The sequence below is a fragment of the Meriones unguiculatus genome, chromosome 10 (assembly GCF_030254825.1).
Source record: "Meriones unguiculatus strain TT.TT164.6M chromosome 10, Bangor_MerUng_6.1, whole genome shotgun sequence".
NCBI classification, from domain to species: domain Eukaryota; kingdom Metazoa; phylum Chordata; class Mammalia; order Rodentia; family Muridae; genus Meriones; species Meriones unguiculatus.
In genome coordinates, this window is record NC_083358.1 from 107,663,969 (window position 1) to 107,678,497 (window position 14,529).

Consider the following 14,529-nt stretch of genomic DNA (forward strand, 5'->3'; position numbering starts at 1 on the left):
TTATGTTGAATTATCCTGATAATTCTTTCCTTAAGCTTTACCTAAGTTAAAATGTAAGTTTTACTTAGGCATCTGTGTGTATAAATTTAGTTGTGATGTCATGGAGCAGGGCATCTCTTAATTCTATATACACCATGTATAGATACCCTGATAGGCTATTTTTATTTTTCCATGGAGTTAGTAACCTGCAATTTTGAGTTGTTTAATTCTCCACACAGTGTTAAACACTGATGTAAAAATAATGGAGTCCAACCAGGTGCGGTGGCGCACACCTGTAATCTCAACACTTAAGGAGACAGAGACAAGTGGATCTCTGTGAGTTCGAGGCTAGCCTAATCTACAAAGTGAGTACAGGATAGCCAGGGCTACTCAGAGAAACCCTGTCCTGAAAAACAACACCAAAAAAATGGAATCCACCTAACACTCAGTCCCTTGTTGAGCTTTATTTTCATTAGTTTATAGTTTGAAAACATCAAGCTTTACCCCCAAATACAAAGATATAAAAAAGTAACTAAATATTCTTTTCCTTTTTTCGCCCCCAACATGCTAACTTCGGTAATGGACCTACATCTTTTTTTCTTCTTTGGAAAATCTGAGTTCTATGTCCCGAAGTGTTTTCTCTCATGAATCTACACCTAACAACTTCTGCTTGAAACTCCAAGACATTAGGATCCTGAGAAATCTAGTCTAGGTGTATACTCAAGTACTGATTCTTTTGACTGTGAATCATCTGTGTGTGTGTGTGTGTGTGTGTGTGTGTGTGTGTGTGTCTGTATGTATGTCTGACTTCTAGCTCATCGTTCTCAGTTTAGTCATTTTTATTACTTCAACAAATACAAATATTTGATGTGGCAAGCCTGTGTGGCAGTCCTGGAAATACAGGATAAACAAGACAAACACAGTATCTGCTCTCTGGAAGGTCATCTCTTATATATGGCAAATAACAAAATAATTACATTTTTATTACAGCTCTGACAGGTATTTCTTATCTTTATGTATTCCCAGGCCCCAATTTATCAGTTGGTGACTTAAAAACCAGTGATAATTACAGCCAATGACAGGACCCACAATAACAAATTTGTGATAGGGAGGATCTTTAAATATAATAATAAAATAATAAAAAAGAAAAGAAGAAGCAACTAAGTATTGTAAGTTTGCCTGTGTGTTCCAGAGGTCACTGAACAGTAAATAATGCGAGAGTCTGTGGATCAGTAAGACTGAGGGTCTATTTCGTGCTCTTTTCGTAATTCCGCCATGAATGGCTATAGAAGCGAGTGTTGTAAGACCATTCTTGCATGCTCCTCACTGATGGCTCTTCTCATGTATGACATGAGGGCAGGTTATGGGTCTCTGAAATTCAGTGTGTTCCTCACAGGAACACCATGCTGAGCCTTTGCCTTGAGAATGCAGAGCTGAAAGAACAGATGGGAGAAGCAATGTCTGATGGATGGGAGGTGGAGGAAGACAAGGAGAAGGGCGAGGTGATGGTGGAGACCGTGGTCGCCAAAGGGGCTCTGAATGAGAACAGCCTTCAGGCTGAGTTCAGGAAAGTCCAGGGAAAACTGAAGAGTGCCTACAACATCATCAACCTCCTCAAAGAACAGCTGGTCCTGAGCAGCTCAGAAGGGAACAGTAAAGGGACACCAGAGTTCCTCGTGCGCCTGGCCAGGGAGGTCGACAGAATGAACACGGGCCTGCCTTCCCTGGGCAAACACCAACACCAAAAGCAGGAGAATACGACCACGGGGTGTGGCCCCAGACCGCAGAGCCTCAGTCTTGGGACAGACCTCTCAGTGGATGCCCACGAAGTAAGTGAGGGCAGGGCTGAGGTGAGAAACTCAAAGAGGGGCTGGGGATGTCAGCTTTTGTGTCAAACTCTTCTGCCATGGGGGTCAGGAAGTACTGAAGGGAAGATGCCTTGATACCACAAGCAGGGCTCTGCAGTCAGAGGTGCCCATTCAACATCAGAAAGGGTTCCAGCGCAGGTCACTGCGCTGGCAGTGAGCTGTGAACTGATGTCTGCCCATCCTCAGTGTGTTGGGGAAAATGTTCAGACACAATGCCCTCCCCCCCCCTTTTTTAAGATAGACTTTCTCTGTGTAGTCCTGGCTGTCCTGCCGTGTAGAACAGGATGGCCTTGAACTCGGAGCTCTGCCTGCCTCTGCCTCTGAGTGCTAGGATTAAAGGTGTGCACAGAGTGGCTTTTCATTAGATGTAATGGCCGTACTGTTGGGATGCTGGTCGGAGCCCAGGCAAATGCTGTGAATCACTGCTGCTTCCTCTACGGCGTTGCAGTGTCTGTGTCTGGCATGGGAGGTCAGTGGTGTCCTTCTGAGGGAAGGAACTTCACCTTCGGTTCAGTGAAATGGAAAAAGCAGAGGACAGGAATGCAGAGAGGGTGGAGTGGAGGGTTCCACCTCTTGCCATCAGGCGACTGAGTAAACGTTTACTGCAGTATGTTCTAGAGTCTTGTTTGTCTCTGTGCTGCAGTCCTGCAGAAAGAGGAGTACAACATTCTTCCAGCGCTCCAGGAGCTCTGTCTGCAAAGCAGAGAATTGCCAAATGGCACAGAACTGCTGTGGCAGTCACAGACGCGCACGCAGTCCTCAGCACTCAGACAGAGGTGGCTGTCACCACATAGAGGGTAACCCCCGAGTGTCCTGATCCTTGTATTGGTTCCCTTCGCAGCTGGAAAACAAGTCCCAGGCCCAAGACTCTGGACATCAGCCAGAATTTAGCCTAGCAGGGTCCGCCAAACACCTTCGTTCCCAGCTGGCTCAGTGCAGACAACGCTATCAAGACCTCCAGGAGAAGCTGCTCATCTCAGAAGCAACAGTTTTCGCCCAGGCAAACCAGCTGGAGAAGTACAGGGCCATCTTCAGTGAGTATCGCCAGTTCACCCAGGTGCCCTCCCCCACCAAGTCCTCTGCCCCTCAGACTTGATCTTTCCACCCTCGCCTGCGAACACCCCAGCCGTGACTAGCCTTAGAAATGTGCTGTGGAGTGTTTTACTCCAATCTGTAAATGGATGTAAGGAAGAAAGGAAGAAGACAAAGTTTTAAAGTTACAGTGAAAGGGCTAGGGATGGCCCCGTGCTTAAGAGCACTGTGCTGTTCTGGCAGAGGACCCCAGTTAGGTTCCCAGAAGCCTCTGAGACTACAGTTCAGGGCATCAACACTTTCTTCTGGCCTCTGTGGGCACCAGGCACACGCGTGGTACACATATGTATGCCCAGGCAGGACACTCATTACGCAGAAGACGAAAATAAATGCATCTTTAAAGCTACTGTGAAACTATAGGAAGGAACCTGACTAACATCTGGGCTTGCTGATCTCCAGGCTGTTGGTAAGCTGACTTGGCTCTTCACGTGATGGTTTCTTTCCTCCTTTGCACCACAACAGACTGTAAAACTCTGTTGCCTCTGTTGCTCTCTAAGGATTTAGATTTTCCTATCCTAGAGAAATTGCTACGCTGAGGAGGAACTCTTTATTCACACAGGTATCGGGCCCGTGAACGCAGAAAGTTTAATTTTGCTCATTTTGGTCAACTTTATTGGACAGGGCAGGGCCAGATGCCTTGAGACAGTCACTCCAGTTCCACTGAAACTAAGGCCATGTGGATAAGGGGCCTAATGGTTTCCCTGGGGCTTCCTGACGTGGTAGCATGCAATTTCCAACTTGCCCACGTCTGGTCTCAACTAAGCCTGGGTTTTCAGAAGAGAGCCTTTCCGCAGCAAGCACAGGCTCACTCAGGTGGGGAGAACACCCACTGCCTACGGCAGGCTTTATCTTCTCCCATTGGGGTGTGAAAAAGCATCTCTCCCAGTCTGCCTCTGCCTTCTTGGCCTTAAAGAAGTGTGCCGCCGAGGTTGAGGGAACACGTTGGGTGTTCAAAGACTCTGTAAGACACGCCGTCTCTTCCCAAACACAGGTGAATCCCTGGTGAAACAGGACAGCAAGCAGATCCAGGTGGACCTTCAAGACCTGGGCTACGAGACCTGTGGCCGAAGTGAGAATGAAGCGGAGCGTGAGGAGACCACCAGCCCCGGTAAGCACACCGTGGGTGTGGGCCACCTTCTTACATGGAGTCAGTCACGTGTGCGACACCCACGGTAGGCCACACCCACTCTGATGAGTAATGGGTCAGGGCAATTGCGGCTGAAGGCCCAGGATAAGAGAAGGACATGAACTTTGGTGAACTCTTCCAAACAAGGCTGCCAGTTTGAATTTCTGTAGCTCATAACCCACTGGGCATTCACATCAGTGAAATGAGTGAATTCTAATGAAACACTCTGGCCAGCATTTCAGTAGCGAAATGTTGACCATGACTGTCATCCTGGCTGCCACCGCCCTAGCACAGCTTGTAATAAATAGCCCGACTTCTTTTGAAGGTCTTATTTTCCTAGGCCTGTTTTCCATGCTGTTACAACCCAATGGTTTAAAATCATAGCACTGTTGGGGACACTGCGGGAGCAGCTTGCTCTTCAGTCCTTGTGGTCATTTTACATATGTCTCACGTATGAGGTGCTGACTGATGTTTGTGTTAAGGTCACAGGACACTGGGTGGGGGGGGGTTGAATTCTGGGTCTTCTGTGTGCCTTGCATGGTGTGTGACTAGCTAGCTTACTCACTCACCCTCCCCATCACCGAATTTGGGTTCTCCACCAACAAGATGAGAAAGTGTCAGTGCCTTGCTCCGCAGGGCTGTTTGGTAAGAAATGCTAACCTGACGTACAACCAGACCTAAGAAAGCACTGCTCCAGGCGTTGTCCTGGTGCTTGTCTGAGTGACCAGTCTGCTCCCCTCAACTGGGTGTCCACAGCAGTGAGTCCAGCTTCTCATTAGAAAGATGTCCCTCTTTCTTTCAGAGTGTGAGGAACACAATAATCCGAGGCCCTCGCTGCTCGCAGAGGTCCTGTGCTCTGAGCAGGGCTACCTGGACCCTGTCTTGGTCAGCCCACCTGCGAAGCCCTTGGAAACCAAACTGGGAAAGCAGGAAGAGTTGCAGGCAAGAGGGAATCTGGACGACAGCTCTGTCCTCCGGAAGGACATCAGGGACCTGAAAGCCCAGCTGCAGAACGCCAACAAGGTCATCCAGAACCTCAGGAGCCGGGTCCGGTCCCTCTCTGCCACAAGTGATTACTCATCCAGTTTGGAGAGGCCCCGGAAGCTGAGAGCCGTTGCCACCCTTGAGGCATCTTCACCTCACAGTGTCACTGACGAAGACGAGGGGTGGCTGTCTGACGGCACCGGGGCTTTTTATTCTCCAGGGATCCAGGCCAAGAAGGATCTAGAGAGTCTCATCCAGAGAGTATCCCAACTGGAGGCCCAGCTCCCCAAAACTGGACTAGAGGGGAAGCTGGATGAAGAGCTGAGGGCTGCCTCGTGGCCTGGGTAAGGGGCAACAGTGAGGGTCCTCACCTCTCTCCGTGTCTGAGTTTGTACTTGGAACAGGGCAGCCCTGGCAGTTGTGAGGGAGAATGTGTCCAGGTAATCAGAAGGGCACTTAGGTAAATAGCAGAGGAGCTGAGGGAAGATAAGGACAGGGACAACCAGTCCCACATTAGATGTTGGTGGCAGATCTCTGAGCTGTCCTGTTACAGATGTTTAAAATATGACAATATACGTGGGGTAGGGTAGGAGTGAAACTAGTCTTAGATGGCTTGGACAGCTTGGACGGCTGACTTGAAATCTTAGCTCTGCCACTTACGAGCTGTACAGACCAATCAGCCTTTCGCAGTCTATTTGCTTAGTTGTGAAGTGAAGGAATAAAAGAACCCACGGTAAGGACAGTTCTGGGCTAAATTGAACTACTTTGCTATATGTGCTTAGAGTAATGTCTGGCATATATTAAGCTCTCAGTGCTTGCTATGGAACTGGATATTAGACTCTCAAGGGCTACTCTACCCCAGCTGGTTCCCAAATAATCGAGACACCCAAAGAACCCAAGAGATCTCTTGGATTTATAAAAGCTTTAAAGCACAGTAACTAAGCAGGTATCAACCCTCTAATCTATTTGATATTTCCCAGCTACACACCCCATTTTACTTGCCTTAATCATTCCTATCTGGGCTGCTTCTGTTCCATCAGGCCAGCCCTCATGGCCACATGCTCATGGTCCATCCTACCTTGTGGTGACTCCCTTCTCTCTGGCTTCCTCTCCTCCTGCTACATTTTCTGATTTTTCTCTCTTGTCCTCCCAGCCTCATGGTCCCTCCAAGACCCAAAGCCTGGGAACCTAAACTCTGCCAACTTCTCTTCTGCCCAGTTACAAGCTTTTAGCTATTTTTATTAACCAATTAAATTTGGTAGAGCAAAGTTTACACAACAAAGACCAGTGTATTTGAGAATGTGCTCCCTGGGTGGCAACCAGATCTTGGGGGCCAGTAAGTAACATTAGAATACATAGCACCAGACCAACCCCCCAAGAAATGCTATTTCCACTTATCACAATTACTGATACTTTATACTCAAAAATATTGAATGGGCATACATCTCAGCTTCTGTCCTGATTATCTATCGCTAAGTAGCAAACCAGTCCAAGACATAGCGGCTTTACCATCTCTCATGGTTCTCTGGACTCACTCAATTCAATTGGGTCTTCCATGTGGTTGTCATTCTAGAGGAGCTAAGAAAAAAGGCATCCTAAACATTTTTTGTGCAGCATGGAATTTACTTTTAAACACCTTCCATGGATAGCCATATTCTGAGTCTGGGAGTTCCTTAGGTATATTCTCACAGAGGACTCTCTAAGGAAATCCCCGTAACTCATCATTTACTCTTTTTCATTCTCTCTCTCTCCTCTTCCCTGCATTAGAAAATACGATTCCCTGATTCAGGATCAGGCCCGAGAGCTATCATATCTGCGTCAAAAAATACGAGAAGGGAGAGGTATATGTTATCTTCTCACCCAACATGCGAAAGATACGGTAAAATCTTTTGAGGACCTCCTCAGGAGCAACGACATTGATTACTACCTGGGACAGAGCTTCCGAGAGCAACTTGCCCAGGGAGGCCAGCTGACAGAGAGACTCACTAGCAAACTCAGCACCAGTAAGTCGACACCGGCACAGTCCCAGGCTCGGGTGGCTGGGACTCCCATTCGTGGGAGCCAGTCTGCCACAGGAGGCTGGACAATTCCAGAGAGCAGCTGGGAAAGTATCTTGTGATCACTGAGACAAAATATATGTGTTTAGCCCCAATTTGGACATAAAAAGTCATGATTATGACCACAGCAAAGGTAGCCTCGCTGGTGAGCTTCGGGAGCTGCTTGATCACCTCTCTAAAGAAGAGTTATCTTGGGTGTTCTCTCACAAGGGAATCAGGAGGCAAACTATAAAATATTAACAGCATAAAATATTAATAATAGCAAGCATGGAAGTGGGAGGCCACTTCTTAGGGGACAGAAAAGGGCCCACCAGGAGGGGTGGGGGTAAGCAGGGGCTACAGAGGACTTTATCATAAAGAATCTGTGTACATCTACGGAAGCCTCATGATGAAACCCATTGTTCTGTATAGTTACTTTATGCTGGTAAAAAGGACATAACTCATGGCTGGAGAAGTAGCTCAGTCAGTAAAGTTCTCGTCTTGCAAGCAAGAAGACCTGAGTTCAATCCTCCAGAGTCTGCCTGTACATAGTAACACACACATGTAACCGCAGCCCAAGGAGCCAGAGACAGAGAGGTCCCCTGGGCTTGCTGGCCAGGACAGCCTCGCCTTGTTGGTGAGTCTGAGTTTAGTGAGAGACTGTCTCAGAAGAAGAAGAGGAGGAGGAGGAGGAGGAGGAGGAGGAGGAGGAGGAGGAGGAGGAGGAGGAGGAGGAGAAAATGCTGTCCCCTGGCCTCCACAGGCTTGTGCACACACACATAAACACACACACATGTGCACATCCACATGTCTACACACACACAGACATAACTTGAGTACTCAAAATAATTTTCTGAACCTGTGTGTAGCATGATTCCGTTCTGTGTCCCAGCAGGACCCATGCTCTCCAATGTGTGCCATGGAACCTGCTTAACTTCTGTTACTTTCTCAACTTAATTTGCAGAGGATCATAAAAGCGAGAAGGAAGAAGCTGGGCTTGAGCCGCTGGCCCTCAGGTAATTCAGAAGATAGTCTGGTCAAGGGACCCAGTCAGGGTAGCCCCAAGTTCGTGAAACTGAATGAGACTAATTTCCTTGTTCATCGAACACGTTTTCCCCCCAGTTTCTTTCTTTTCTTTCGATATGATTTCATTGCCACTAGTAAAGCTTCAGGTGTGGCGAGCTAAAAGCAGGATGGCCCATGAGCGGACCACATGTGTCTCAGGGGTCTGCTTCCCCTCCCTGCTCCCCAACCCTGTGAGCTTCCCGAAATGTTGGCCTGCCCTGGGGTTTACTGAGCATCTTTGGAGAAAGAGGAGTCCTATGACTGGATGTAGAAAGGTGGCCCAGGTGGTACAGAGACCTGGAAGGCCGCCTTTCCCTAGGGAAAGCATTCAGCACATATGCTTATGAAGGCTCGGGTCATCTGCAGCCACTGGTTTGAGCTCTTTGTGCCATGGCTGTGTCTCAGATCATGAAAGCACTTCTCAGAATGTCTGTGGTGCAGGACACGGTGTTTGTAGTTCTTTTTGGCCTTGCCTCTCAGCCGTCACAGACACGTAAAGGGCCTACACTTGAGTCAGCTAGAGGTCGCCTGTCCTAGTTTTGGATGTCGAGACAATGTTTTGTTCCCTATTTTTCAAGGCTTCCTTTTGATTTTTGGAGATGCTAATAGTTCTCAGAAGGCTACTGTGCAGAGGCCACCGGCTAAGCGGCCATGCCTTAAAGGACTGGCTGTGCCTCTACTGGTGCTCAGCACGTGGCCTGTACACTGCGTAGCTGCTGCCTCCTATCCATTTATTCCATATATGCGCTCTGTGTCCAGCTAGAGATGTGTTATCTTCACATTCTATACAGAACAGTGCCCTCGGCTTACATGGGTTTTCCTGTGAGCTTTGGCAAAGACTAGGGAGGCTGGGTGACCTTGGCTTCACCTGTGGCCTACTCCTCTCCCCACCAGGCTCAGCAGGGAGCTACAGGAGAAAGAGAAAGTGATTGAAGTCCTACAGGCCAAGCTGGATACCCGGTCTCTCTCGCCCCCCAGCAGCCATGCCATGTCTGACTCCCACCGCTCTGCCAGCAGCACATCCTTCCTGTCAGATGAGATAGAAGCCTGCTCTGACATGGACGTAGCCAGCGAGTACACACAGTGTGAGGAGAAACCTTCACCCAGCCACTCAGGTAGCCTGCACTGTCGGAGAGGCACCTCCTCTGTCTATCCTGAGAGGAGACCTTGGGATCCAGGCCTTATAGTCCACTTTGGTGTGAGGCAGGCTGAACAGAACGTAGTTCTGGGACTAAGTCCCAGGCTCCCATTGGTGAGAATCCTTCCTCTGTCCCTGACTCTACAAGTCATTGTCACTCTGAGTTCTGCCCTCAGGCACATGGCAACATGTGATCCTGAATGAGAAGATGGTGGCCAGCCTTTACTTCCCACTGACTCTGTCTGATAGGCCTCCTTCTTTAAGATGGAGCTCCTCATGTCCTTGCAGTTTCTGTACAGTGCCCCCGAGTATCTGTGGGTTCCCACAGCCGCTGCCACACGTGCTCCTTCAGGATTTCCAGGTTCTAAACTCCCTCTGTTCCCCCTGAAGGCTGTTCCCTCACTGAAGGAGCTATCGAAAAGCAAGAAAATGAATACTGCCAAAGGCCCTTCTCCTTGGAGCTGTTTGTGACAGCCAGCCTCTGGCCCTGGTACTTCTGGATAATATAAGGCCCGGGTTCCAGTTCTCTGTAGAACACCAAACATTTTCTTTCGTTCATGGGTTTTGTAGACTCCATCCATCACTCGAGTCATTCTGCTGTGTTGTCTTCTAAACCATCACCAACCAGTGCATCTCAGGGGCTTAAGGTCGAGTCCAGCAACAGGCCCATCAGCTTGCCAACTCCCCAGAATCCCCCCAAGGAGGCCAGCCAGGCCCATCCAGGTATGCAACGGCCAGTGGGGCAGTAGCTTCATCTCTCTCTCAGCTGCCTGCTTGGTTTTCTTTCAGGGATAAGGGTGGAAACTGCTAGAAGCCTAAATCCATCGCACCTGAGACAAATCAGGAGGCCGTTCTCACTCACCATCTGTGTCTTATTTTGAAATATTAGAAAGTAAGCAATATCTGCAGTAAGCTTTGATCTATGAAGCAGTTTTGACCAATAGCTGGCTACTCCTTTTTAAATAAGCCCCTAGGAACAGAGGCCAGCATTTTTATATGATCATAATAGGAAAAAAACCCCTCACATCTATTAATCCCATAAATATTACCTACTTAACTGGTCCAATGCCTTTTTCCATAAGTGATGCAGCTAACTTCATAGCTAAATGCTGCTTATTTTGTGTGCCATCAGTGAACTTAAGAATGATGCATACCTTTCAGACAATGAAAGGGGAACATTCATTTTCATATCTCAACATAGTTGTCAGAGGTTCCATTGATCACTCACAGTTCTGCTTCAAAGAGAGTATAGAAGGGATATCCTACTTCCTGCCTTCTTCTATGCCTGACTACCTTCAGGTAGTGTGGGATTAGGTCTGACTCCCAGACAGCCCAGTCTCTGCCACCTTCACCCCTCCCAAGGGCAATTTAACCACAGTCTTAAGGAAGAGCAGTATGCATCCTTTCTCTAGCTGTGCCCAGGCTCTGTGGTTCTGGGTGTGAGGGAGCAGCAGCTGGACCAAGAGATCATGAAGGACAGTGTGTTCATCCAGAGCATAGATAACCTGCTTGAATGCTTTCAGCTCAGAGCCTAAGCTCATGCCTTCCTAAAAGATGCCTGGGCTGTCTCTAGGCAGTTTGGGTGTGTGCAGTATCACTCCGATGCAGCATCAGCACCACGGGACCAAAGATGCAGTCATGTCTTCTATACAAGGCTATCTCAGGAGAGTCTCAATTTCCCCACTGGAAAAATAAACAGATGTTCACAGTGTTTCTAAAGATTTGGCTGCACATGGATCACTGAGGGAAAAGATTCTTCCTTTAAATTAAACTTCTGGGTCCTCTTCCCAGAGTTCACTGTTCTTTTACTGCTCTGCACCACCACAGGTTGGTGTGTACCAAGGGTCAGTGGCAAACACCTTTAGCACAGCGCTTATGAACATCATGATGACTGGAGGCTAGTCTGTACTGCAGAGGAAGATCTTGTCACAGGAAGAAAGGGGAAAGAAAAGGAGGGAAAGGAGGGAGTGAAACCTTTTAGGAAGAAGAGGACTGGAAAAGGGAAGGAGGAAAAAACAAGACAGCACCCTCCAAGGTATATTACATACATATACAGACATGTCGCAATGAAGCCCATTCCCCTACTCAGTTAATATAAAATAATACATATCTTAAGTAGTTTTTTCAGGCAGGCTTGCCAGCACTACCTCAGCCACACTCCCATGGCTGTTTCTCATCTTACGAATGAACACACTGCTTTGGATCTCTAGCATTTGTTCCCACCAAATTCCCACACTATGCCTACTGAGAAAGCCTGGTCTAGTCTGCCGTCCTCAGTATGAGCCTGATGCAGTCCAAAAAAGGAGCTCTGGATGGATAGGCTTTTTCCCAGAGAGAAGGGCTGGTATACTCTAGGGTGAGCACTCCGGGGGCCTTTGGGGAATTACTTTGCACAGCCATCCTGAAGTGCAGCAGAAATCAGTCATGCTGTCTTGCCTCTGCAGTCAGTTGCCTCCATGTTGAGGAGAAGATGTCGACGAAGGTGAGCCTGGCAAAGGGACAGGGCAGAAAGACCTGCCAGACTGCTTCTTAGGAACAGCACTTGTCCTTGCTGGCTTAGCCTGTGTCACAGCAAATCCTGGCCACACGACAGGCCCACGGCCGACGAGGGAATGGTCTACCGTCTCTGTTTTTCTCTTCCTCTCTTTCTCTCTAATGATATCTCTTTTCTCCCTAACTCTTTATTTCTAGGCTTTCATTTTCACTCCATAGCCAAGCCGGCTAGCCTTTCCCAGGCACCGATGCGCTCAACTCCACCCAGCTTCCTGCCTTTCAGCCCCTCTGGCCCTCCCCTTCTTGGTGGCTGTGAGACACCAGTGGTGTCCCTGGCTGAGGCTCAGCAAGAGCTGCAGATGCTGCAGAAGCAGCTGGGAGAAAGTGAGCACTGTTGCTGCCTTGGTGTGCTGACGCTTGGCAGCCCACGCGCTGTGGCTCTGCATGGCTTTGGCTTGCTAGTGGCGAAGGGGAAAACTAGGCCTGCACCCCAGGTGGCAGATGGAGGGAAAGCTCGCTTGCACCTTGTCTGCTGTTGTCTCCACGGCATGCCCCGTCAGCTACAGGAGGTATTCGGATTCAACCCCACAGACTGCTAACAGTGTGCATCCCCGGCAGTCTAGGCAATGCTTATTCTACCGCAAAACAGGAAACAGCACATGTAGACGGACAGAACCGTAATCTCAGGCTGTGACAACGGCTGCGAGTTCTGCCCTCCGACCCCATAGGTAGTTAATTGTAGGTGGCTGCACAGTTCATAGAAAAGGATCTGCACTGGATGCCTCACCATAAGATTTCACGATGTGATCACGCTAGGTATAGAACGGAAGAATTACTTTGATTACTTTATAGCTATGACTTTCATAGACAACTAGAAAGGGTTAGAGACTTATACTAAAGTCACATCCTGTGCCTGTAACAGGGCTTGAGTGAGCGAGTAAATACTCCACACCTGGGGTATTTACTGACCACAGATCACAGTCAAGAGTTGATATCTGTAAACCCTCTGAAAATGGGTAGTTTGTTGATAGTGCACCCAGCAGGATTACAGAAGCCACTGGACCACGACAAGTTTTCAGGGGACTTTTCCAGTTCTGTAGGCCATGAGATAGAAGGGGATAAGTCTTCTGTTATCAGATTCCTCCAGATCAGTGTAGGGCTTACCTAGCATGACTGTCTTGCCTGAGCCTCACAAGAGTCCTGTGTGGTGCATGGAGTTAGAGCGACCAGCTACGATTGAAGGTACCTGCCATGTGAGAGAGATGGGCTTGGAGCCTGCCTTCTGCTCCTGATGTCTGGTTTTCCTCATAGCTTTGTTTCAGGGTAGTTTAGACACCCTGCCGCTTAGGCTGTGGGCTCAACCCAATGGAAACAGCCTGATGATCCTTTACAGCTGTGTTCTCTTTCCCTCTAGAGACCAGCAGATGGGCTGGTACTTAGGACCTAACACTGTCCCGTTAGCAGTTCTGAGAGCAACAAGTATGCCCCATGTCAAGATGGCATGAACATTCTTTGGTTTCTATTTCCTTCCCTCCTTCCCTTTTTTCTGTACCATTTTACAGTTGTCAACATCTCTTTGTGAAAAGGAGAAAATGGAAGGAGAACCCTGTGCATAAAATGGGTCTTTAGTGGGTTGGAGTCACACAGTCTCAGGCTCTTGATGTTGGCTGAGATGGTCCCAGCCTGTGTAAAGAATCTTGTAGCTCTTCCTTTCCCCATCTGCAGGGGGTCCTCTCCAACGGACCATCAGTCAGGGCTCACTGTTTATTGTGAATCACTTTCCAGGTACACACTGGCACACGGCAGCTCCCTGGGTGTGGGGCTAAGAACTCCTGGAACGGTGTCTTTGCATAGTTCAGGGCATGGGCTCTGGGTGTGCAACCAGAGGAAACTGGGTCACAAAAATACCCATCACTGTTACCAACAGACTTAAAACCTCCCGTGACTCTTGCCTTGTTTGGGAGTAAGTTAGCATCAGGCATGAGAGGAGAAAGAAATCATGTCTTTGTCAAGTCCCTACTAAAAAGTATGAATGTTTAAATTCCTAGTCTCTTCCGCTTTAATCCTAATGAGTGGCTTGCATAACCGAGGAAGGAAAAACCTACAACAACACTCCTTGAAGTTTGCCGCCTGTTAAAATCTCCTGGGTTGGCTTTCTTAAATGCCCAGTGCTCAATATGTATCTCATAACTATGGTTGCTCAGGTGTGTGTGTGTGTGTGTGTGTGTGTGTGTTATATTTCCTCAGGTGGTTCTGACAGATAGCCCAATTTGAGAACTAGTTCTAACGGGACTAAAAATTGGTCAGTGGCAGTTGTAGGTGTACTAATGCTTGCCCGGAGTCTGAATTGCTTGGAGGAAAGGATGGACTCTTTCCCGTTTGCCTGTCTGTCCTGCCTGTGTTGATAAATGTTGGAAAGAAATCAGCCTTCCGCACTGTCTGAACTATGGACCTGTGCACTGCCTCTCCCCACTTTTTTTTTTTTTTTTTTCCTATTCTTGTCATTGAAAAACAAAAGCGGTAATCTAAATCCTTTGCGGGGACGCTCCTTTCAGACACTCCTTGGATGGGTCAGAAGCAGGCTCTCTAGGACATCACCTGGGCTCCTGCCTCTGCTGAAGGGGCTCAAGGAGGGGCCAACAGTTTCATAGGGTCTTTGAGAGCATCACCCTAGGAATGTGTTTAATGATCCTTTAAGGCAGTGGTCCTCAACCTGCCTAATACATGTTGTGGTGATCCCCAGCCGTA

At 48.3% G+C, this 14,529-nt stretch overlaps 1 protein-coding gene across 17 annotated transcripts in view; it reads left to right on the forward strand.

Annotated features, from left to right (window-relative positions):
* LOC110545906 (myomegalin-like) overlaps positions 1-14,529 on the forward strand; it is a 187,711-nt gene that overhangs the window by 158,081 nt on the left and 15,101 nt on the right. For 8 of the 17 annotated variants that reach the window (XM_060393029.1, XM_060393019.1, XM_060393020.1 and 5 more), the window contains 9 exons: positions 1,376-1,808; positions 2,689-2,881; positions 3,931-4,047; positions 4,868-5,393; positions 6,817-7,052; positions 8,050-8,101; positions 9,045-9,265; positions 9,859-10,011; positions 11,980-12,165. In XM_060393029.1, coding sequence (XP_060249012.1) covers positions 1,376-1,808; positions 2,689-2,881; positions 3,931-4,047; positions 4,868-5,393; positions 6,817-7,052; positions 8,050-8,101; positions 9,045-9,265; positions 9,859-10,011; positions 11,980-12,165 — 2,117 coding nt within the window. The remainder of the gene's footprint in view (positions 1-1,375; positions 1,809-2,688; positions 2,882-3,930; positions 4,048-4,867; positions 5,394-6,816; positions 7,053-8,049; positions 8,102-9,044; positions 9,266-9,858; positions 10,012-11,979; positions 12,166-14,529) is intronic. The other 9 variants (XM_060393023.1, XM_060393024.1, XM_060393032.1 and 6 more) reach the window with 3 other exon arrangements.